Source organism: Mustela nigripes, chromosome 4, assembly GCF_022355385.1.
Source record: "Mustela nigripes isolate SB6536 chromosome 4, MUSNIG.SB6536, whole genome shotgun sequence".
NCBI lineage: Eukaryota > Metazoa > Chordata > Mammalia > Carnivora > Mustelidae > Mustela > Mustela nigripes.
In genome coordinates, this window is record NC_081560.1 from 112716277 (window position 1) to 112740473 (window position 24197).

The 24197-nt window shown below is 50.2% G+C and overlaps 1 protein-coding gene across 2 annotated transcripts in view; it reads left to right on the forward strand.

Annotated features, from left to right (window-relative positions):
- The window catches only part of C4H1orf198 (chromosome 4 C1orf198 homolog), a 32100-nt gene extending 16667 nt beyond the window's left edge, over positions 1-15433 (forward strand). The window contains exons 3-4 of one of the 2 annotated variants that reach the window (XM_059397347.1): positions 8721-9269; positions 12594-15433. In XM_059397347.1, the coding sequence (XP_059253330.1) occupies positions 8721-9269; positions 12594-12650 (606 nt within the window). In that variant the 3' untranslated portion in view covers positions 12651-15433. Of the gene's footprint in view, positions 1-8720; positions 9270-9402; positions 9544-12593 lie in introns of those variants that run through there. The other variant, XM_059397346.1, reaches the window with a different exon arrangement.
- The last annotated feature ends 8764 nt before the right edge of the window (positions 15434-24197 follow it).

Below are 24197 nucleotides of genomic sequence, written 5' to 3' on the forward strand. Positions count from 1 at the left end.
AGTGGAGAGGCCTGCCCTACTCAGTCTTCACAAGACAAGGTCGTGTTCTAGAAGGACCCACCCCTCACCTCCCCAGCCGTAAGACCTCCAGACTGGCGGGAACCTCTTTGGAGAGCTGCAAACAGGAGGTGGCTTCAGGCACGACAGGGTGGCCTAGATCTCCAGGTGCAGGACTCGGGGCTCAGATGCGGACACTTGCTCCCCCTGCCCCCATGTGACACCTTCTTCTCTCCGTCTGTTATCTGTTGATGTACAACAAACCACCCCACAGCTTTACGATTCTGGGGCTCGGCGGTGTTAGCAGGTCTCAGCGGCTCTTCCATTGGCTGTGGCTGGGATGGCTCTCCGGGCATTGGACAGCTGTCCCGTGGGAGTCGCCGCTCCAGGAGATAAGCTCTCTTCCGTGTGCCGTTGGTGCTGGGTGTTGATGGGGCCCCGTGTGGCCCAAGAGCCAGCCTGGGCTTCTTCATGTGATGGTGGAAGAGTCCCCTGGGGGCGAGGGCAGAAGGCTACAGGCCTGCTTGAGACTGGGGCTGGGAGGTGGCCCTGTGTCACTTCTGCTTGCTTCTCCTGGCTGTATCGAGGCATGGTCCAGCTTGGGTTCAAGGTCGGGGGAAATAGATTACTCCTCTTCATAGTGAATTGCAGAGAATTTGTAGCAGTTTATTTATTTAAACAATTATTGAATTTGAGTGTAGTTGACATGTAGGCATTTTCCTGCTAGGGTTTTCTCCCCCGGCGGCCGTGACACTGGGTCCTTTCACTCGACTGTTGCTCCCTCATCTGTTTTTTTCCTTTTTTAGTTTTCAGTTGTAAATTACACATGAAATTGACCACTTTAGCAGTTTTTGGTGGACAGTTCTGTGGCATTCAGTGAACTCGCACGGTCAGACAGCTGTCCCCACCCTCTAGCCACAGAACTCTTTCTCTCGCAAAACTGAAGCTCTTTCCCGTTCAGATAGCTCGCCTCCCCCAGCCCCTGGCGGCCTCCGTGCTCCAGCCAGTCTCTGTGACCTCATTCATCGATTTTTCAGAAATTCAGTGGACATTTATTATAATCCAGCCTCTGTCAGATGTTCTGCTTAAGATTCAGAGGTGAGTAGACACTTCTGCCCTCGACACACTGTCCAGTGAGTGCTTGGCCTCCTTCGGTGGCAGAACTCACGCAGGAGAAAAGCTTTCGCACACATTCCTTCTGTCGTTTTCCCCGTTCCCATGACACGTATGTACACACGTGTTGGGAGATACAAGCTCAGCAGACATTCAGTGAGGGCCAGCTGCGTGCCCAGCTCTCCCTCTGCTCTGACTCCTGAGCCCCCAATAGATCAGCTGAGGCCAGGGAATGCCTGACCCAAGGTCATGATTGTTGCCAGAACCTAGAATGCCAGGGATTTGGGGGTCATTGGCCGATTATTGTACGTCTCTGGGGATCCTTCCTTTAGGCCAGCCAGCGGTGCTCCCGCCGGCAGAGCCTGAGCCGGCCCCGTGCTGGGAACCTGAGGGCCCCCGAGGGCTCTGTAACAGCTGTTCTCCCCCATCTCCAAACCCTGCTTCGTCTTCCATCCCATCCTCCCCACCTGGGTCACCTGCCTGGTGCCGCTGTTTCTCTGCCATCTTCCATCCTGGAAGGGAGGCTTAGCTGGGTGGGAGTGGGGGTCATGTATCAGTTTGGCGGGTGAGCTGGTGGGGGGGTGCCGTGGGGCCCCACGCTGGATTCCTCTCTCATGCTGCTGATGTTTTGAGAGGAAAAAACTCAGTGCTTGGAATGCTCCAGAGGAGGAGGCGTGGAGCAGAGAGGATTCTTGACATTCCCCGGGGGGTCTGCGCTGGGGAATGTAGAGATGTCTGCAGAAGCAGGTCAGGCCCTGGCGCTCGCTAGGTCACTGGGCTCTAGGGACACCTCCCCACCCGCAACTGTGCCTCCCCTTTCCCTGCCCCCGCCCGGGCTGTCTGGTTTCCTGGCTTCTTCTTGTCCATCTTGGTCCCCCTCCCAGTGCACACTGCCTTTTTAGGGATGGAAGCTGGCTGGTGGGGATCCGCTCCTTGATTCCTTTCATATCAGAAGGTCTCTGGGGGCTGATACAGACCATTCCCAGAGCAGGGAGTCCTTCTAGCCCCTTCCAGCTTCTTCCTTGGGAAGAAGAGTCAGCAATTAGGGGCCTTTGTGCTGAATGTTTGAAAGATCAGAGAACGGTGTCACAGCTCCTGTGCGCTGTGCCCTGGGTCTGGCATTGGCACACACGTGGCATTGCTCCAGGCCTGGGGGTCAGTGTCGCCGTTCCTGCTGTGGGTTGGATTCTGGCAGGGGCCAAGGAAGAGAGTAACAGCAGGTAGCTTGTATCAATGGAGAGAGAGTGGAGCTCGGGTCTGCCTGGCTTGCTGGAGGCTCCTGCCTGGGCGGGACGGAAGGGCATTCCGCCGTCGGGGAGGCCCTGGCTTCCAAGCTACAGCTTGGCTGTCCCTCCTGGCTGCCAGCAAGTGTTGGAGACTCACGGTTGCACAGAGCTGCCCTGGGCCCCCATCACAGCCCAACTCCTGGGCTGCTTGCTGTCTCCAGGCCTTCCTCACCAAGACACCCCCCCCCCCCCCAATTTCTGCCCAGCAGTCAGCTCTCCCTCCTCCTTGCCTCCACCCCTGTACTGTCCCTAGCTTTCCTTCCTGAGACCCAGAGCTGATCCTTGTGGCGCTCTGACCTTTATCCTGGGTCTTCATGTCTGGAGTGATGTGTCCCTTCCCTCAGCCCAGCGGCCCCAGCCCTGTGCCTCTGGCCCCTGCTATGTCCTATACCCCTTAGCCCCGTCCCTCAGGCACTGTGCTCCCCTGCCTCAGTGCCTTTGCTCAGCCCCCATTGCAACTATTTGAAGGTCCAACCTGTCCCCCAGACCCGCGGCACTCAGGTGCTTACGCACTTCCCCACCATAGTAGTGGTGAGCGGCTCCCCTACTCTCATTTGTGGTGAGCATTTTTGGTGCCTTCCCCCCGTGTGAGCCTCCCCACAACCCCCCTCTACAGACAAGGAGATCAAGGCACAAAGTGAGGGGTGTGGACTAGGCATCCAAGCCCGCGTGCATAACGTGTGTTATAGCTCGCACGCTGCCTCTTCGGTGACAACGCGGCGTTACTGTTGTCCTTGTGTGGGAGGACAAGGCCCTGGAGGGGAGAGGCCACGCTGTCCCTGAACCTTACAACCTCGGCCCCTGGAGCCTCTGTGCACCCACCACCTGCTGGGCCTCCGTGGGGTTTTCCCCAGGCTCACTCTGCCCGACATAGGGGCCCCGTGGACCGGAGCGGGAGTTGTCCATGCGTCTGGAGGTCCCCTAGCTCCCTGGGAAAAGTAGAGGGGAATGTTCTTCAGCCCCCAGTCCAAGCCTGTGCTTTGGGATTTGGGGCGGGGAGTCCACTGGGCCCAGCCGCCCCTGCTCGCCCGGAGGGTCTGACATTCCCAGTGTCCGGGTGGCCGCATTATGCGCCTTTCCTGTCAGGCTGTCACTTCTGCTGGTTTCGTGATTCTACCAGTTTTGTGTATCTTCCCCTTCTTTTCCTTCTTTGGAGGAGGAGGTGGGGAGATTAGATGCTACATGGTTCGTGGGTTTATTCTGATGTGCTCCAGTAAACTATTATATTTCCTGACGATTCTGCAGGCTTTGTCTCAACAATTTAGATCTGCCGGAGGCTGCCAAGCCAAACAGTTAGTTTTGGCTGCGTGTGTTCCCCCTTTACTGAAATATTACACATTCCTCTCCAGTGAGTGGGGTATAAAAATAGATGCTGGGCTCAGTTGTGGTCTTGCTGTTTTTAGAACGGACGTGGCCAGCTGAGACCCAGGTCCCCACATGGGGTGACTGACGTCCAGTCCCGGCTTGGCGGGACGAAATCCTCCCGCGCGTCCTCCCTGGGGCTTCAGCAAGGGCCGGGGGTGTAGGGGATGGGCTGTCGCCATGCCTCCCCACCATGTCCCATCTCAGGCATCACGGGAGCCCGCAGTGTCGGATCCCCCCAGCCCAACTTCCTGTCCCTATCCGGGGCGGCTGCGCTGGAGTCGTTGGCCCCCTCGATGCTTCTCACACACAGCGTCCTTCCGCGGGGCCCCGGCTCAGGGTCGCTCAGTGCGGAGGGGCTGGACCTGGCACCACCTCCCTTCCCAAGAGCGCTTCAGCCTTTTTTCCAGAAATAAGAAAATGGGATCTGGAACTTGGTTGTCTCTCTGCTCTGTGGAGCTCATCACAGGGACCAGAAGTGCGGCCCCCCCAACCCCTCCGTTAGACCTGTGGGTTTCACAAGGCCAGGCTGTCCCCATCCCTCTCACTGATCTATTCCAGAGACAGAAGGGCACCCCTGACACCGTCTCTCAGGACCAGTGGTATGGTGTGACCTTCAAGGACATGATGGAAGGCGAGGGGGACAGAGTCCCTACTGTCCCAGAACCGCAGGCTCTGGGAGAGGCCACAGGACAGGGCAATGGCTCGGCCGTGATACTTTCAGGGAAGTTTGCAGCCCTGACTCCAGGGCCTGACACTGGGCGCTCAAAAGGGGGCCATCCCCTGGCTCTGCTGTTCCAGCATAGACTCCCTGCAGCGCTGGACAGCAGGCACCACACCCCTGCCCCTGGTGAGCACAGGAGGGCATGGGAGGAGCCAGAGCCTGGAAGGGACCCATTGGGAATGTTGTTGACGCCCCACATGGGGACTGAGGAGAAGAGCAAAGTAGCTTGTGTTTACTGAGCACTTACTGTACCCCCAGGTGCTTGTCTAAGATGTCTAAGGTGCTTGTTAATCTTCCTGGCCGTCTGGCAAGGCAAGGATGGTTATTTCCCTTTCTTTACTGAAAAAGAAGAAAGCCCAGATTCAGGGTTAGGGAGCTGGTGGGTGGTTTTGCCGTTTGGTTGTCTGGCAGCTGGGGGAAGCGTGGCAGGCCAGAGCAGCCCTGGAGCCCTGGTCTGGGGGAGCAGGGGAGTGGCCAGCAGGGAGGAGCCCGGGAGGGGTGAGTCGCAGAAGGGAAAAGCAGCGACACCTTTGAAACGGCCTGAAGTGGAAGGTGCCCCTTGCCTATGACCTGCCCAACAGCATGTCTTTGAAGATGAGTCTGGAAGCGCTTTTCCCTCTGGCTTGGAGGTGAACCCCCCGGGGCAGGAGGAGCGATCCGGAGCAGGGCGCAGGCCTGGGAGGAGCGGCCTTGTTCTCCCCCAGACCCTGTTCCTGCTCCGGGTTCTCTATAGAGTTCCTGGAGTTTTGGAGCCAAGTGAGATGAGATCTAGATACGGGGAAGGTCCTTTGCTCCTTTCCTCTTTCCTGCCCTGTCCTTTCCCAGCAGGTGTGTGTTTGAAATACAAACAGGGAACCCTTTCCGCCTTCCTGGTAAAGACCCGGCTCCAGCGCCGCTGATCAGGCAGGACTGTTTCTTAGGAGAGTGTAGTCCTGTTTTCTTCGCAAAATTAAAAACGATGTATACCCAGGAAAAAAGGCTTTGAATCAAAGATGCTAGAACTTTTTTTTTTTAATATTTAATTTATTTATTTGACAGAGATCACAAATAGGCAGAGGCAGGCAGAGAGGAGGAAGCACGCTCCCTGCAGAGCAGGGAGCCAGATGCGGGGCTCGATCCCAGGACCCTGAGATCATGACCTGAGCCGAAGGCAGAGGCTTTAACCCACTGAGCCACCCAGGCACCCTGATGCTAGAAATTTTTTTATCTCTAAGTTATTTTCCCCATTTCACCCCAAAGCCCTGAAACCAAGCAGCCACTACTGTCAGGATAGCCGTGTCTTCTGATCAGACGACACTGTCCCCTGAGGAGGGCCACATGGCCTCCAACTGCCTGAGGAACATGGCACAGCCTCCATCGTTTCATTGTGTTCAAGGCTGTCGCGTCCTGCCAGTGCTGCCAAGGGACCCTACCAATGGTGGCCCGAAGCGGTCTGGGGACCAATGGGACCCCTCCTCTCTGCAGCGTCCCTGGCTCGGTCCATGGCTGCCCTCCACGTACACAAGGGCTCAGCCCAGCCTTCCAGAGGCTTCTGAGCAGAGATCCCACTGGAGAAATTGCTGATCCTAAAAAAAGCCTGGGGCGTGATGAAATGCTCAGTTTTAAGCGCCTTCCTTACATTGCAATTTCCAGATCAAAGTCATCTCTGCTCTAAGCCTTGGTCTCCACTTCCGAGGTATCTTTAGCAACTTGCTTATTTAAAGAAAGCATCATCTCTTTGCCCACAGTCTCCCTGTATTCTGTTGTGGCATTTGGAAATATACAGAGTACCGAGTGGCTCATTCAGAAACAGTCCTTTCAAAATCAAATTAGATCATTAGCGTACTTACCCAAATCCGGTCCTGTACAGGACGTCCTGACGTTTATGTGGATGTCGTCCCTGGTGGCCAGTGGCTGTTATGCGTGGCCCGATGCCCGGCGCAGCTTCAGGCCTGGGATTGCTGGATCCAGGTGGAAATCCAGCTGCATCTCACGGGCTAGTGACCCAGGACCGTCTGCTCACATTGCTCCGGATCTCCATTTGCTCACTTGTAAGAGGGAACATCTTTTAAAAAACCCAGCCCAGCAGCTTAGGGAAAGTGCCCGATGCGTGAGCTGCACTCAGGGGGGCTGTGATCGGCGGAGCTGGGGCTGTGATGGCTTCTCCCTGGGGTTCTCTTTACTGCAGCGAGCCGCCTGTGCCCCGCACATCATCCTTCTCTGGAAAAGCAACGGTTTCATCGTTCTCTGACAAACACGTCTGTGCCGATCGGTGAGAGTCGGGGCGAACGCTCTGTGTAAAAACCCAGGGAAGGATTACGCCTTACAATTGTAAAGAACCAGGTTTTGTGTATTAAGTTAGCACAGTGTTTAAATGAGACAGTAAATGAAAATACAGTCTTGCTATATCGCTGGCGGTGGTAGAAATTGGGGCAGGTCTGGAAAACAGATCAGCTGGTGTGCCTCTCGAACCATAAAAAGGAAAGGTCTTAAACCTTCTGGATTTTGATATTTCACATCTGGAAAGGTATCTGAAGAAATGAGTTCTGCACAGGAAGAGCTATATGCATGGAGATGGTCGCGCCTTAATTAGAACGGCGTGACCCCGAGATCATGACCTGAACCAAAATCAAGGGTCAAATGCTCAACCGACTATGCCACTGAGGTGCGCCCACAGTGCCCCAGATTACAGGCATAACAGAATCCCAGCCTCCTGAAACGAAAAAGCAACAAAAACACAAAAGGTAGGGGTTACAGAAGAAGGGAAGCTTATGAACGACTTCTTTTCTAATTCCCAAGCTCTCTGTATTGTAGTTTCACTACTTTTATTTAAAAAAGAAGAAGAAGGGGTTCCTGGGTGCCTCAGTTGGTTAGGCAACTGCCTTAGGCTCAGGTCCTGATCTCAGGATCCTGGGATCAAGTCCCACATGGGGCTCATTGCTCAGCAGGGAGCAGCCTGCTTCTCCCTTTGCCCCTCCCTCTGCTTGTGTGCAAGGGCTTCCACACACATTCTCTCTGTCAGATAGCATCTTAGAAAAATAAAAAAGAAGAAGAAGGGGGTCTCAGGGAGAAGTAGGGAGAGGAAGGTTCAAGGTGGTTTGTAGAAACGTAGAAGCTCATTGCTTGCTGTGCAGAGCCTGGGAGAATGCGCGCCCCGGCCTGTGTGGCTGAGCGTGTGGCTGAGCCGTCCCTCTCCCTCCCGGTGGGTTTTCCACGGCATCGTGCCGGCTTTGCTGGAGGTCAGTGCTGAGCAGCCTTGGATGGAGCAAAGCATTTCTGGGACACTCGGGCATGGTGTGTGCCCTGCGCAGTCTCCAGCGGGTGACGGCCTCGGGCTTCAGGCCCAGGGTCAAGGTCGTAGCTGCAGAGCAGTGCTGAGTGGGGGCGTCTCTCCCAAGAGCCCCGTGTGACCCACGTTCTCGCTCGCCCAGTGCTGCTGTGACAGCACAGATGTGGGCTGGGGGTGTATGTTAAACAGCACACATTGCTTTGCCTCAGTCGTGCAGGCTGGAAGGTCGGGTTCCCAGCTGGCAGACAGCCTCCTGCCCACTGTGTGCTTGGATGGTGGGAAGGAGACCATTGCTCTTGGTCCTCTCACAAGGACACTAACCCCATCGTGGTGCCCTCATGGTCGTGGCCCGATCCCCTCCCAGAGGCCCCACCTCCTCCTCCATCTCACTTTGGGCGTTAGGGCTTCCAGACGTGTGGTCTGTGGCAGCCGGCATGTCCGCCAGGGGCGGGTGGGGTGGGTCCCCGCGCTGTTTCCTCCAGGAAAGCAGGCTTGGGCTCTGTTGGTTTCTTTCAGCCGTGTCCGCCGCCCGCCACCCTACGTGGGGAGCCACGGGCGCCGGGGCTGGGTGCCGACCCCCACTGTGGGGCCGGGGTGCGCTGAGCCGTGCACCTTCTTCCTCACCTTCCAGGGAGGGCGGTCACCCCCAGACAGCCCATCCTCTGGAAGGTGCTGGAAGCACTCTCAAGGAGATGATCAGGTGCTCTGTTCACCAGGCAGAGGCCAGGGTCCTCAGTGAGTCAGTCTGCGTCGTCGGTGGCCTGGAGTGTGGCGGGGCCGTGGTGTCCACGCTTCTGCTGGGGTGGGTGTGCGGACTGCCGTCCTGAAGATCAGCCCTCAGGACAGAAGGATGCAGCTGGCGGATGACAAGCCGTGTCACCGTGGTCGGGTGGGCGGATGTGGGAGCCACGCACCCATTGCCGTGGATTTTAAGGTTTGTGCGGTTTTCCCCTCTGTGTCCCCGCTGTAGAGTCAGATGGAGTTCAGCGTCTGTTCCTTATCCATCCAAGAGCCGGCCAGCGGCACGGCCAGCGAGCCAAGACAGCTGTCAAAAGCGTCCCAGGGCTTGCAGGCCCTCCGGTCCTCCCAGGGTGGCAAGTCCTCCGGCCTGGACGCCCTGGGTCCTGCCTGGAAGGAGGAGGAAGCTTCTTTCTGGAAGATCAACGCGGAGCGGTCCCGGGGAGAGGGGCCCGAGGCTGAGTTCCAGTCACTGACGCCCAGCCAGATCAAGTCCATGGAGAAAGGTGAAAAGGTCCTGCCTGCCTGTTACCGGCAGGATCCCGCTCTGAAGGACAGGGAGGCCAAGGGGGAGAGGCCCAGCAACGTCCGCCAGGAGCAGCGCGTCTTTCCATGTGTCAGCGTCGAGCATGAGAGACCCCAGCCTGTCCAGGCCTGCGCCAGCACGGGGAAGGAAGCCATCCCGTCCGAGCCTGTAGGGAAGCTGCCCTCTCCTGAGGACCAGCAGGATGTCGTGGAGGACGTGGAGGATGGGCTGTTTTCGGAACCCATGACGACTCAGGTGGGCGGCCCCTCCTCCAGGAGTGACCCAGGGAGACCTCCCACAAGATGGGTGGACCACAGATGGGCTCACTTTCTTCTTCTTCTTCCCTTTCTTTCTCCTGCCTGTTCCATGTGGGGACTTCGGGGATCAGGAGAGCTGGGCTGTTACTCACCTCAGTGACTGGCTTACGAACAAGGAAACACATCTCACGGGTCTGTTCTGGTGCCTGTTACATGTAGATGTCGCAGATACCTGTTGCCCTTCCCCCGGTGTGTGAGGGCAGGTAAGGGAGGGCTGGCAGTGGGCTGTGAGCACAGGAGCTCACAGGGAGACGGCAGTCAGTGTGGGAGGGGTTTGGATGCCCACTCCGCTGACGGGTCCATAAAGTTGGGCTGAGGTGTTGGGGAGGAAGGGACCGGCAGATGCCCCAAAGGGGACATGGAGCAAGCAGATGGGACCGCCGAGCCTCCACCAAGAGCGACCGTGCTCCATCTCAAGAGACTCTGGCTTCAGGGAGTGATAGTAGCTGCTTATTTCCAGACAGGATAGTGTTACGCGTCCAGGGCGGAATCCTAAGAAAGGAGTACTTTTTGAGGGGAGGGAAAAGAAAGATCTGAGAGGTTTGCTGGGTGAGGAGGAATGTGTCCTGGAGAAAAGGACGGTGCGGGAAAACAGGGTGAGTGGCTTCTGAGTGATTTCCCTTTTCTCATGGGAGCCCTGACCGTTCTCTGTACCCGCTGGTCTGCCCTGCTTGAGAGATTGAAGAGAAAACGCAATGTTTGGTTATGAATTGAAATAGAGCCAGTGTTAGAGGATTGCACAAAAACAAAAAAAATAAATAAAACCAACCCAAAGTCATCATATTACAGAGGGAGGCCTTGGTTTTGAGGCATTAGGAGGAGCAAAGCAGTAGTTTGGATGCGGGCATGTCTGAGAACCATTTCTGGGGGACAGTCGTGGGTTGTTCTTGCACCTGGTGAGAACATACACGAGGTCTGTGTCCCGTCCATCTGAGACAGGACAGCCCTGTGTGGAGCCCTGTGCGGAGCGTTCACGCTGCTGTCCCGCAGATGTGTTCTGGGTGGGTGGGCGTGCTTGCGGAGTCCCACGGTGGGGAGGGGAGGAGGGATGGGAAGGGCCACCTGCTCACAAGCGAGGATGGCCGGGGGGGAGGAAAAGAAGGATCTTCAGGTTTGAGTCTCGATTTTGGAGGTTGGGGGAGCTACCTGTTGGCAAGGCAGGCAGGCAGGCAGCATTGGGGGGTGCCCCTCATCCCCCACACTCCTCTCTGTGTTCCTTGCTGGTTTTCTCTATGTGAGCACCATCCAGACTCTTCGGTGCTCTCTCACTCTTTTTTTTCCTTTTAGCACATATTTAGAAAAATGTGTATTGTACTAGGTTGAACATACAGAGTCTAAAATGTGCCATGTTGAGTAGACAGCCCTGGGGTATTAGGTGTGTTCACAGGGTCATACGGTCATTGTCACCGTCCATCACAGAACTCTGTACCCATTAAACAACTCCCCATCCCCCCCCCTCCACTCACAGCCGCCATTCTGCTTGATATTTCTGTGAATTTAACACTCTTAGTATCTCATCTAAGTAGAATCCTACAGTTTCCATCTTTCTGGGTCTGGCTTATCTTGCTCGGCGTAATATTCTCAGGGTCCATCCACATGGTGGCATGGGGTAGGATTTCCTTCCTTTTTGAGGCTGAATAACTCCGCTGTATGGACTGACCACACTTTGTTTATCCTCCATCTGGGGTCAGCCTCGTGCATGGCTGGCTTCCACCCCTCGGCTGCTGTGAACCATGCTGGCGTGAGTGTGGCTGGACACACATCTGTTCGAGTCCCTGCCTTCCGTCCTTGGGGACAGGCCACCGGATCATGTGGTGATTCTGTGTCTGACTTTCTGAGGAGCCACCATGTTGTTTCCAACAGGGGCGGTGCCATTTTCCTTCCCTCAGCAGCGCGTGACAGGGCCCTTTCTCCACATCCTGCCGAGCGGGTTTTCTCTCTACTTTGAACATGGCCATCCTCATGGCCGGGAGATGATACCTCTAGGCCTTGTCATGGTTTCTCTTTGCCTGTCCCCAGTGGGCGGTGATGTTGACTCTCTTTTCCTGTTGTTTTTGGGCCACTTGTATACCTTTTTTGAACAAATGTTCGGATCTCTTGTCTGGTTTTAACAGTTGAGTTTTGTGTTGTCGAGCTGTGGTCATTGTCTGGGCAGCTCGTGGAAGGGGGTTCCAGGCTTCAGACGCTTCCACCCCTCCCAGCAGATGACCTCCTGAAGAAGGGGAGCCCTGTGACAGGAGCTCCGTCTGGCCCCATCAGCGGCCCCTCAGCTTTCCAGCCTGTCCTCCTCGGTGTATTCACCATCTTAAGCCAGTGCTCTGGGTGCCTCCCTGTCCTTCCCGTGATGGCCCCCCGCCCGGTGTCTTTGCTCTCTTCTGGGTCTCTAATCTTCCTGCCCACCTGCTCCTTCTTACAGACCTGCCAGGCTGGCTGCTGTGCCTCCCTGGTGATCTTTCTCTGATTCTTGGCACCTGGGTCTTCTCTGAAGGAAGTTTTTATTTAAATACCCCAGAGTCCTAATTGTAAAGAGACGCAGGGAGGTGTGCTTAGGGGGAGTGGACAGTCGGAGAAGGCACATGAAATCCTTGTAGAGAATAGATTTCTGGGTGCAAAGCACAGAGAAATGCCAGCCTCATTGAAGAAACTAGTAGAAAGCAGAGAGAGGACCACTTGCCTGAATTCTTTTGGGTTTTTCCGTCTTGGCTCCCTCTGCATCAGTGTCACACGCAGCCATACTGGGCCGGAGACAAGCTGCGAGGGAACTTGCTTTAGTCCGTTGGTGTCATTGTCTCCACCAAAGCATCTTTGCTCTTTGCCAGCTCCGTGGAGGGCGGGCGTCCGAGCGTCCTTCCCACAGGCTGACGCCCACCAGGTGGACACGTGCGCTCGTGTGAGAGCATCGGGAAGATTTTGTCACTTGTTGGCTTATTCCACGATGACTGCCTTTCACCCTGCTTGTCCGTGCACAATAGAAAAGATACATTGTTCTCCTTTTCTCTATGAGCTGCTTGCAGACTTGCCCGGGGACAGAGCGGGGAAAGCGCTGGATCCTGGCAGAGTGTGGCTCCTATTGAAGTTTCTTTCATTTTCTGGTTCCAAGCACCGAGGCAAATTGAGGTCAGGGAGCTCCAACATGGAAGGGAGCGATTTCATTTGGGTCAATTTAAATGAGATGCTGTTTTTAGATTATGTATAACTAAAAAAAAAAGAAAAAAAGAAAAGAAACTTGTGTCTTACTTTGGTGTTCATGTCCCTTCTACAGGTCACCTCAAGTAATGTTGTCTTGAAGACAGGATTCGATTTTCTGGACAACTGGTAAACTGTATTAGACCAAAATAATAATAATAACGATAAAATCAAGAACCCCTGGAGTGTTTTTCCAAAGCGGTGTGGTGGAGGAGGATAAAATGGGCAATATTTCCCTTTGTATTTTCCTGGTTTCTGTACACTTTTTTCTTAATCATTTGGAAACTGGTAAATATTGCCTTGTCCAGATTTCCAGATTTTTCTCTTTTTGGTAAGGCCAGATATATATGCTATTTTCAATGATTTAATAACAGAAGTTTTGCATTTGGAATTTTTAAAGACTGTTAGGGAATTCCATTGATCTTGTACATAAAGCTTCCATTCCCAGTTCCACCCAATTCCCCCCACCCCAGAGATAAAGCTTTCTCATTGTGTCACAAAAATCGTGAAAGCGATTTCCCTCTCTTTCTCCTTTAGTCTCTCCCCTTTTTATTAATTGGGTGAACTTTGGTTGGGTGGCTGTTGGTGATATCCTCAGTAGTGGCATCAGCACGCCAGCTGTGACCACGGAAGGATGACCCTGCCACTGCCCCCAGTCCCCACCCAACGTCCCCAGCCATCCAGGGCCACCTGAAGCCACGCTTGTCGGATCGTGTGCCATCTCCACCCTCACGGCGTTGCCAGGAAACAGACTGTTGGCACACGGCAGAGATGCTCTTTAGTTCGCCCTGATAACTATTCAAACCATTCATAGCTGTTTAAGAAGAGCTGCATGTTTAAAAGTTTTGTATTAACTTTTCATTATTTTGTATCTAGGTTTAGATGTTGTAGGGCTGCCACTTTTCTGGGGTGTGTACTGGTTTCTTTCTGGAAGCTCTTTGCTACTCACGTGGCCTGTGGATGTCCCCTGTCTCGGGCGTCTGCAGGGGTAAGGGTGGACGGCAGGTGTTAGAGGATGGACTCTTCTGAGTAGGTGTGTTAGAACCTTCCAGCATGAGACTGGCGGGCCAGTGGACGTCTTCATCCCGAGGACTGGTCAGACTCCCTGGACGGATCTCCCTCCGCATTCCTGACCACCATCCGAAGTGAACAGTCAAGTTTCTGCAGCGCCCCGCAGCGCTCCCTGGAGACGTGTGTGGTCATAGCAATGGCATCTCTTGGAGCGAGACTTTGTGACCCGCTGCTGCTCAGGTGTCGTGGCAGCTCCCAGGCTACCCAGGGGAGCAAGGTGGCCCATGCCCCGGAGGTGGGTGGGACAGGGCGAGGAGGAGCGTGGGCCTTACCCTGGGAAGCCTATGCCCTGACTCGTGGCCCTGAGCTGCAGGAGCCTGCGGGACGCACCCGGTGCGATCTACACATGGCCTCTCACTGTGTTCTCCTCACCCAAAGCCTTAACCCCTGAGAGTCCGGCCAGTGAGCACCTAGTTTCAGTATCAAAGTGTGTCTTTTTAAAAATGCGTTTCTGTTTCGTATGACCTCCTTAAGTGATTTCCAGAATATCTTATCTGGCTCCAAGGTAAAGCCCATGGCAACTTACCCCACTCCCCGCCCCCCTCCCCCGGGAATGTTTCTGCCAAAGTTGTGGCCCAGCCAACTTTTGATTTGGTTTCTGCCAATTGGATTATGTCCTTAAACTTCATTTGGGCCCTTAGGGTTGTGGATATGACCTTCTTGCTTTGGTGACTGTGTTATGGCAAATAGAGGTTCTTTTGTACCATTTAAGGATAGTGAAACATGCCAGGGAAAGAAGGTTTCTAGCATGGTGGGGAGGGAAAAGGGAAACTCCAGCTGACACAGCACGGCAGTGTGCCCGCCCCTCAGGTCAGCCGCTGAGTCTCGGAGCCTGGCTCGCCACCTGCCTCCACTTCCAGCCTGGAGGACATCGGACTGTCTCAGAACCCGTGCTTGAAAAATGCTTCCTCAAACGAGAGATGGACAGGTGTGCGTTGCTATTCCTTGGGGCTGGTGTAGCAGGGGGAACTGAACTACATCCAGGAACAATCAGCCCAAGATGAGCTGTCTGTTGTCTGAGGAGATGGTTCTCATTAATTGCTGATTTTTACATAAAGCCCAATTATTCCTTTCAAGTTGGACCCTGGAAGCTGAGGGGTTTGGGGATGGTAGAAAATCTCTGCCTCCCCAGGTGCCACCTGGGAGCCTCTGCTCAGAGCTATTCAGTTAATCTTGTTTCTACAGAGTCTTAAGTTTCGTGAGAGACGGCCTCCTGAGATGAAAGGTAAAGTCAAAGCTTGGGAAATCCTCGAGTGGTGTTGCTTGGCCCTGCTCTCAGAGGTCAGGGACTGAGAAGGAGGCATGAAGACCTAGAGGACACAGGCTAGTGGGTGTCTGAGATGGTTCCTGCCCACCGAGGAATCTGTGTTCGGTGTGTCCAAGTACTATGGACAAATGAAGCTCTTAAGTTTGCCATCCGCCCCCCAACATGTATCAGGGTAGGGTTTTTAGAACCAGGAGTTTATATTTATCATGTTAAAAATACACACTTTTCAGCTGAAGCCTGTATTTGGTGTTGGGTGTCCCCCCCCCCCACCCCGCACCCCCATTCGGTGCATCTGGGATTCAGCTCAAAGATTTAGTGTCTTGCTTTGGGTGACCATTCCTGACCCCCAGGAAGTCAGAAACTAGTTTCAGTTCCTTCACTTGGGGGTCTCTACCCTGCTCTCTGGGTTTGGGAGTGCTGCCTGCTGGGGACGGCTGCAAGCCGCACTCACGGGGATGTCAGAGCCGCCTCCCTTTCTTTGTTACATGTTTTCAAAAACAATTGAAACATTCTTACTGACAACTTGTAACTTGGTTGTATTTTATATTAATAGCCTTTAATAAAGCCATTTAAAATATGTTAGGTGTGTTTATTTGGGGCCTCTACTGGAGCTGGGAACCCTGTCAGGATGCTGTTCAGCACAGAGGAGAAGGATTTGTACTAGTTAAGTGAGTGTCAAACCTCTTCCGGGGACTAGTTAAGCAAGTGTGAGACCTCTTTGGGGAGACTGCTGTGCGCAGGCCTGATTCAACGCCCCCTGCAGGGTGGTGGGAGGTGGTGCCCCCCCTCCCATGCAGAGGGATGGGATGATCCTGGAGGGCACCTCTCCAGCCGGCAGGTGACCTGGAAGCCATGGCATGTCTTCCCAGAGACCAGCTTATCGCATCTAGGGACTGACTCAGAGCAGATGCAATCTCCCTGAAAGCTTTCACCTTGAGTCTGGTTTAAGTGGATTTTTCTTGGAAGAAATGCAAGCTTAAGTGTGGTCGGTCAGTCCTGTTCCATCCATTAAAGTGCAGGAGATAAGTTACCAATGACAGACGGAAGGGAATTTTTAGATGTCAATTTTCCATATCAAAAAAGCTTTTGGGGTGCCGGGTGGCTCAGTATTATGGGTTAAAGCCTCTGCCTTCGGCTCAGGTTATGATCCCAGAGTCTTGGGATCGAGCCCCGCATCGGGCTCTCTGCTCAGCGGGGAGCCTGCTTCCTCCTCTCTCTGCCTGCCTCTCTGCCTCCTTGTGATCTCTGCCTGTCAAATAAATAAATTCTAAAAAAAAAAAAAAGGATTTTAAAACTAATACCTCTTAGGAAAATGGTGGTTCAGGCTGACCGACTCCTAACTTCTCAGCCTGTGCTGTGGGGGCCTTGCTGCCTCGGGCACCGAAGAGTCCTGGGGGAGCAAGCGATGGTGCTTGCTGACTTGCTGGGGTGCAGTGGTTGTCATGAAGGTTCCAAGACCACAAGCATTTGGGTTATTGTATCGACATGTTATGAGAGGAAGCGAGTAGCTCCCGAGCTTAGAGGGTTGACAATTTGCAGCCGCTTAGTATGTGCTACAAACACACACACGTATCTGTATGCATAAAGTTTCTGTGCAAGAAGGAGCCATCGACCTAGAGGCAAAATCTACCTGGTGCATTATGTAGGAAGGAAGGAAGATGTTGAGTCTGGGGGGACAAGAATATCCTGAGTTACAGGGTGGGGGGTATTCATGGTGCTTTTCTAGCATTTTCTCTGTTCTGATCCTCTGCTCATAGGCAATTTTCTAATACACTTACCAGCCTCCGGGGTGCTTTGATACCAACAGGGAAACACCCTTAGGAGGGTATTGTGATTCGGAATCCCAACTGAAGTCAGGCGAAAAGCAAGTGAGTTCTGGATATATGATCAATTTTATTAATTAATTAATTAATTAATTTATTATTTTTGTACAATCAGTTTTAAACATCTAAGCAGCAGTACTAACTAGAAACTTAAATAGAAAAATACCAACTAGGGGATGCCTGGGTGGCTCAGTAGGTAAAGCGTCCACCTTCAGCTCAGGTTATGATCCCAGGGTCCTGGGATCGAGCCCCGCATTGGGCTCCCTGCTCAGTGGGGAGCCTGCTTCTCCCTCTTCTGCTCCCTGCTTGTTGGCGTGCTCTTTCTCTGTCAAATAAATAAATAAAATCTTAAAAAAAAAAAAAGTACTGATTAGATGGTGTCGACAAGAAATGCACTTTAATACAAAGACACAGGTTAAAAGAGACCAGTTCCTAATGGTAATAAAGTATCAAGGAATCAACTTCTATAGGTATACAAAAACTTCTTTAAAGAAAAATTAGGGACACCTAGGTGGCTCAGTCAGGGAAACATCTATGTTTGGCTCAGGTCGTGATCCCTGGGGTCCAGGGATGGAGCCCTGAGTCTGGCTCCCCCCTCAGTGGGGAGTCTGCTTCTCCCTCTGCCTGCCACTCCCACCACTCGTGCTTTCTGTTTCTCTCTCTAACAAGTAAAATCCTAAAAAACAAGAAAACAAAAAAAAACCCTGTGAAAAGGAAATAGATGTAGAAGAAGATGTGAATAATCCTGGCTGGGGTAATATAGTATTGTGAAGATGCTAATTTCCCCCAAGTCATTTTATAAAGTTGGTGCAATGTTAACAAAAATCACAGTGCGTATTTTGAGAAATTGACAAATTTACATTGAATTGTAGTTGGGGAAGTAAAGTTTACCGAAATATAAGGGGGATCGCTCTGTCAGTTACCAGAACAAACATGTTCGATGGCCAAAGAAATGCAGTTTGTTGGTATTGGTACGGGGATGGGTGATCAGATCAGTGAATTAGGGTGAGGGGCTCAGGGACAAACCCACGAGCACACGAGGACTCAGTGTATAATCCCTGTGGCACCACACACTGGCCGTGGGGAGAGAGAGGCACCCCATGGAGGGATGGAGGAATGGATTCCTGCCCAATGCTACACGGAAGATGGGCTCCATTTGGATTCAAGACCAAATGATGAAAGGTAAAAGTGTAAAGGAATAGAGGGAAATCGCTCGTGACCCAGAATGAGGAAGGACTTCTTGAGTCTATGCCATAAAGCAAAATACTGATGAATCTCATACACGAACATTGAGGATTTCTGTCGGTAAAGCGTGCCACCGAGAGAATTAATGAGCTGAGAGGGCAGGAGATCACTGCTAGGTCAGTTTCAATAAAGAAGTATCCAGAAGATACGCAATGGCATTCCTGCAGACCAAGAGGCCAGCAACCCCAACAGAGAAGTAACATGAGAGAAAATCTTTAAAAACTATCGAACATGGAAAGGTAATCAGGGGAAGAAAAGTGAGCTGGCTAGTGCCAAGTGTTGGCAGAAATGCAGTAGAGCAGCGGTTCTCGGCTGGAGCTGATTTTGCCGCCCTGGGGGCAGTTGGTAGTGTGGGGAGACGTTTGTTACCAGCACAACTGAGGAAGGGTATACTGTTGGCTTCTAGAGGGAAGAGGCCAGTGGTGCTGCCAAACCTCTTACATGCACAGGACAGCCCCTCACAACATAGAATCATTTGGCTCAAAATGCCCATAGGGCCAGGTTTTCCCTGGGTTAGGGGAACTGTACAGCCCTTGCGTCCAGAGTAAGCTGGCCCTCTTTTGCCACCTGCATGCATCTGGTGTGAGCCCATGATTCCCCTCCAGGATGCATGTCTCAGGGAAATTCGCTCATAGGCACTTAAGGGAACATGTCTGGGGCTCTTTTTTTTTTTTTTTTTTTGCTGAGGCATCTGTGGAGTTGGAGGCAAGCAGGATATCTGTCATTTGGAAGAAGGCTAGAGAAAATGTGATGGGGCACTTAAAAGCAAATTAGGGGCCCCTGGGTGGCTCAGTCGGTTAAGCATCCAAATTGATTTCTGGCTCACGTCCTAATCTCAGGATTGTGAGATCCAGCCCCAAGTCGGGTTCATGCTGAGTATGGAGCCTATTTTCTCTCTCCTCTCCCTCTGCGCCTCCCCCCACCTTTACAAAAAAGCAGCAGGGGCACCTGGGTGGCTCAGTTTGGCTCAAGTCATGATCTCAGGGTCCTGGGATCCAACCCCTGCTGAGCACATGGAATCCCCCCACTTCCCTCTGCCCCCCCGCCACGCCCCTTAACTGCCCCCTTCCCCTGCTTCTGTGCACACATATACCCTCTCTCAAATAAGTAAAATCTTTAAAATTAAAAAAAGTAGCAAATTAAATGCACACATGGCAATGGGGTTGGAGCTGAGCAAATATATTAGTGGAAGAAAGCAAGAAACTAAATGGAATATCATTAGTGTAAATTTAAAACATATGCACATAAAACAAGACCTATTTAACAACGGAATGACTATGAGAGGAAAAGAGGTGGAAGTAAGGGTGGTGGAAAGAAGTCCCCAACAGATCTGGAATGCACCCATGGTGACCATAGGTGCTTCCTTGCCAGGAATTTGCTATCTCTCGTAATCTAGGTCTGTTATGCTCTCTCAATTCAGATGGGAGGCTCATTTCTTTGGCTGGTGTGTCAGGTCAGAGGTGGCCCTTGGCCAGTGTTGGTTAGAACGTATGTGGCTCATCTCTGTTCAGGTGCAGTTTGTGTGACTATGGTTGCACATCCGCCAATGTTTGTAAAGTCTTTTGGATCAATCCAGGCCTTCTGTAACAGCAGCTGGGGACTGCACAGATTGGGAGGAGAGTGAGGGTAGGAGTAAGTGACACCTGATGCCCTGTTTCTCGGGGGACAGAAATCACACAGGCTATGTGACACTGGGCGGGAACTCTGCAGAGAAGAGGGTTCTTATCACTTGGCTGCCTTTACCACAGCCATCTGAAATTTGCCCAACTGAAGATGTGTCAGGCAGTGAGATCATGGACAATAATATGGGTGAGGAGCTTTAAATTTTTTTTTAAATTGTCTAACTGCATTTCAGAATGTGCAGAGAACGCGCTCTACTGCCTTAACACGAAACAAGCATTTTGAAACATTTATTGCCAGTCTTTTGTGGTGAAAAGGTCCAGGTCCAAGTGGAAAGCATGTGTTACAGGGACAGTCCTGCCTGGAAATGAGATCCAAATGTAAGTCTGGTCACCACATGGGTCCTGGCAGTTCTCTTTGTGCCCTGTGCTCCATTTCTCGCCCTCCACCACCTCATTTTGTCTCTCTCCACTGATTCATGCTGACACCTAGCCTCAGGGTTACAATAATACATGTATCCTTTCATAGTTCTTACTATGTTTCAGTCTGATGCCAGACACTAGGCATTCTGGGACACAGTTACTACCCTCCTGGGGCTTGCATTCTAGGGGAGGAATCAGACTAAACACATGACCACACAAACAATTTTGTTGAACATTGCTAAAAAAATAAATGTATTTCCGCTTGTAGCCATGATACAGTCATCTGGATTAGACTTAACCTTCTCGTTTTAAATGACTAGAAAATTGGAGAAGATATGTGAAGCAATATATAGACTTCAGGCAGCAAACATTGCAAGGGAAACAAGTGAAGCAAGCCTTATGACTGCCCTGGTTTTCTAACCTGAGGCCTTTTCTAGAGCATGCTGCAGGAAGTATTGCTGAGCTGAAGAGAGAGAGTTTGGGGAGGAATAGATGGTTGGAATTTGTAGGAGGGAACTGTGCAGAGAAAAACTCCAGAAATATGCCTAGGATTCCCCTTGGGTATGTTGGAGACAGTTTCTGGGCTGCAGAACAGGGAGGGGGAATCCAGACAGAGCCTGGGAATCTTGCTGAAGTGAAGAGAATGAAGTCAAGGAGGCCAAGGGAGCTAGAATTGAAAGGGCAGAGTTTCAGAGAGGAAGATCTTCAGAGATCTGCATTGGGGTTCTCTTAGGTCTTTGGCTAAAGCCAGCCTCTATGTGTGTGGAGTGAAAGCTGGGTAAGAACAACCTCCAGGGAAAGAGTAGTTATTGATAAGATAAACAAATCCTAGCATTGACACAAAGCCAAGAATTAACTATGTTCACTCCAGCCAGAGTGCAGGCCATCCTGGACATGTGGGGCCCTCAGCAGAGATCCTGGAAGTATGTACTAGAGAAAAGGTTATAATAGCCTCTGAAAAAAGGCTAGTCAAGATCTGCCCTGAAGGAGTTCTACCACAGACATGAAAGGATCAAAGCAACTCACAACTCAGCGGCCCACCAGAATATGTCCACCACCCTTTATAGGAAGGTTACCAAATCTAGCACTAAGCACAACTAAACACAAAATTCACAGTGGTCAGCAAGCAATCAAAAATTACTAGACAACAAATAAGCAAGGAAATGTGATTCATCCACAGAAGAAAAATCACTCAATAGACCAAGCCAGAAATGACAGGGATGATAGAATTAGCAGAAGGGATTTTAAAACAGCTCTTATAAATATGATCTAGGTCCTCAAGAATGTGAAGGAGAGAAATAGAACTTAGAGATAAAACTCTCTGAAATGAAAATGTTACTGGAGTAGAGTAAAATTAAATGACACACTCCAGAAATGCATGAATGGGAAGAGAGCAGTAGAATCTATCCAAAAAGAAGCAAAAAAATTGGGGAAAAAATGAACTGCAGAGCCTCAGTGTCATGAGGGAAATTATTAAGTGATCCAGTTATAAATAATCAATCCCAAAAGGAGAAGAGAGGGATGGAAAAATATTTGAAGAAATAATGGACCAGATTCCCCCAATTTGATAAAACCTATAAACCCCAAACCAGATTTAAGAAGTTTAACAAACCCCAAGGAGGATACACACACACACACACACACACACCACAAGTAGCTGAAAATTAGTAATAAGGAGAAAATTTGTAAAAACAGGCAGAAGAAAAAAAATGACTTCTCATCCCCAAATATGCAAGCTTGAAAGAAATGGAACAACATTTTTAAAGTGCTGAAAAGATGGGATGCCTGGGTGGCTCGGTTGAACGGCTGCCTTCGGCTCAGGTCATGGTCCTGGGAGACCTGGGATCAAGTCCCACAATAGGCTCCTTGCTCGGCAGGGGCCTGCTTCTCTGTGCGTGTGTGCTCTCTCTCTCTCTCTCTCTCTCTGACAAATAAATAAATAAAAATCTTTTTTTAAAAAGTGATGAAAAGAAAAATAGAGCTATCAACCTTTAATATCCAGCCAAAAAAGTCCTTTAAAATCAAAGGGAAAACACACACACACACACACAGACACACATGCAAACTGAGAAAATTTATTGCAGCTGGCCTGAATTTCAAGAAATATTAAACAAAGTTCTTTAGGAAAAAGGAAAATGATACTAGGCAGAAGCTTGAATCTGCACAAAGGAATGAGAGTGCAGAAAATGGTAAATATGCGAGTAAATATAATGGCCTTTTTTTTCAGATTTCAAAATGTTTGGGAAGATAATTGAAGCAAAAACAATAACAACGTATTGTGGCATCTATAACATGGAGAAGTTAAATGTATGACAATAACTGAAAAGATGGGAGGGAGAAATGGAAGTATGCTACCGTAAAGATCTGTCATAATATATAAAGTGATGGAATATTATTTAGAGTCAGACTGGTAAGTTAAACATACAAATTGTAAACTGCATAGAAACTGCTAAAACCTACTGGGTGTTATATGCAACCGATGGATTATTGAACTCTGTATCTGAAACTAATGATGTACTATAGATTGGCTAATTGAATTTAAATTAAAAAAAAAAGAAACTTCTAAGAATTAAAGGAAAGATATATAGATAATAAGTTAGTTGTGGAAATAAAATGGAATGCTAAAATTTATAAGACAGCAGGAAAAGAGAAAAAATAGAAACAAAGAACAATTGAGACAAATATAAAATAGCAAAATGGTAGGTTTACACACAGCTATATTGATAATTATGTTAAATGCAAATGCCCTAAGAACCCCAATTAAAAAGCCAAAATTGTTAGACTGGATGAAAAAGCAAGCCCAACTAAATGGTTTCTACAAGAAATGCACTTTAATACAAAGGCACAGATAGGTTAAAGGTAAAAGGACAGAAAAGAATATACCATCAGCTACTAATCAAAAGAAAGTTGAAGCGGATATATTTTTATCAGATAAATTAGACTTCATTTATATGAAGGGGTAAAAAGTGCATTTTATAATTAAAAGGGGATCAATTAATTAATCAACACATAGCTGTCTTTAATTGGCATACGGCTAACAACAGAGCTTCAAAATACATGAAGCAAAGCTGAAAGAACAGAAAACAGAAATAGACAAATTAACACACGTGGTTTGAGATGACAACACTTTCCATGACTGATAGAACAACTAGGTAGAAAATCAGTGGGGATATAAAACAATATCACTACCATCAGTTTGACATCATTGACATTTGTAGAACACTCTACCCAACAACCACAGAATACAATTTTTTCACAAGTATATGTGAAAATTTCACTGAGATATAATTTGTGCTGGGCCATAGACATCTCAATAAAATTAGGATTGAAATGATCCAGAGCACGGTCTCTGATTGAAGTGTATTACTTTAGAGATTTAGAACTGGAAGGTATCTGGAAAATCCTAACATATTTAGATATTAAACATTACATTTTAAAATAACTCATGGGTCAAAGAAGAAATCACAAAGAAAACTCAGAAAACATTTTGAATTGAAAACGCAGCATGTTGGGACGCCTGGGTGGCTCAGTTGGTTGGACGACTGCCTTCGGCTCAGGTCATGATCCTGGAGTCCCGGGATCGAGTCCCGCATCGGACTCCTGGCTCCATGGGGAGTCTGCTTCTCCCCCTGACCTTCTCCTCATTCATGCTCTCTCTCACTGTCTCTCTCTCAAGTAAATAAATAAAATCTTTAAAAAAAAAAAAAAAGAAAACGCAGCATGTCAAGATTAGTGATATGCAACCAAAGTAGTGCTTCAAGGGAAAATTATAGCTTAAAATGCTTACAGTAGAAAAGAAGAAAGACCTAAAAAGTTGATTATCTAAGGTTTTACTATAAGAAACTAGAAGAACAACTTAAGCAAAGGAAGGAAATGATGAAGAGTAGAAATCAATTAAACAGAAAACATTCCGGCAATAGTAAAACAGTTGGTATTTCAAAAGCTGGATCTTTGAGAAACATTAGCAAAATTTGATAAAGTGCAAGGTAGGCAGCATTGCATTTCTCTGACTGTTCTTCCATATTTCGGTCTCTCTGGCTCTCCTCTTCTGCTTCCTTCTTCTACTTCTAAGGACTCTTTTGGTTACAAGAGGCCCACTTGGAAAATTTGGGATGAGTCTGCCTATCTTAAGGTCAGCCAATCAGCAGCCTAAATTCCATCTGCAAGATTCCTTCCCTTTTGCCATATAACAGTCACAGATTCCAGGGACTGGGATACAATATGTTGGGGAA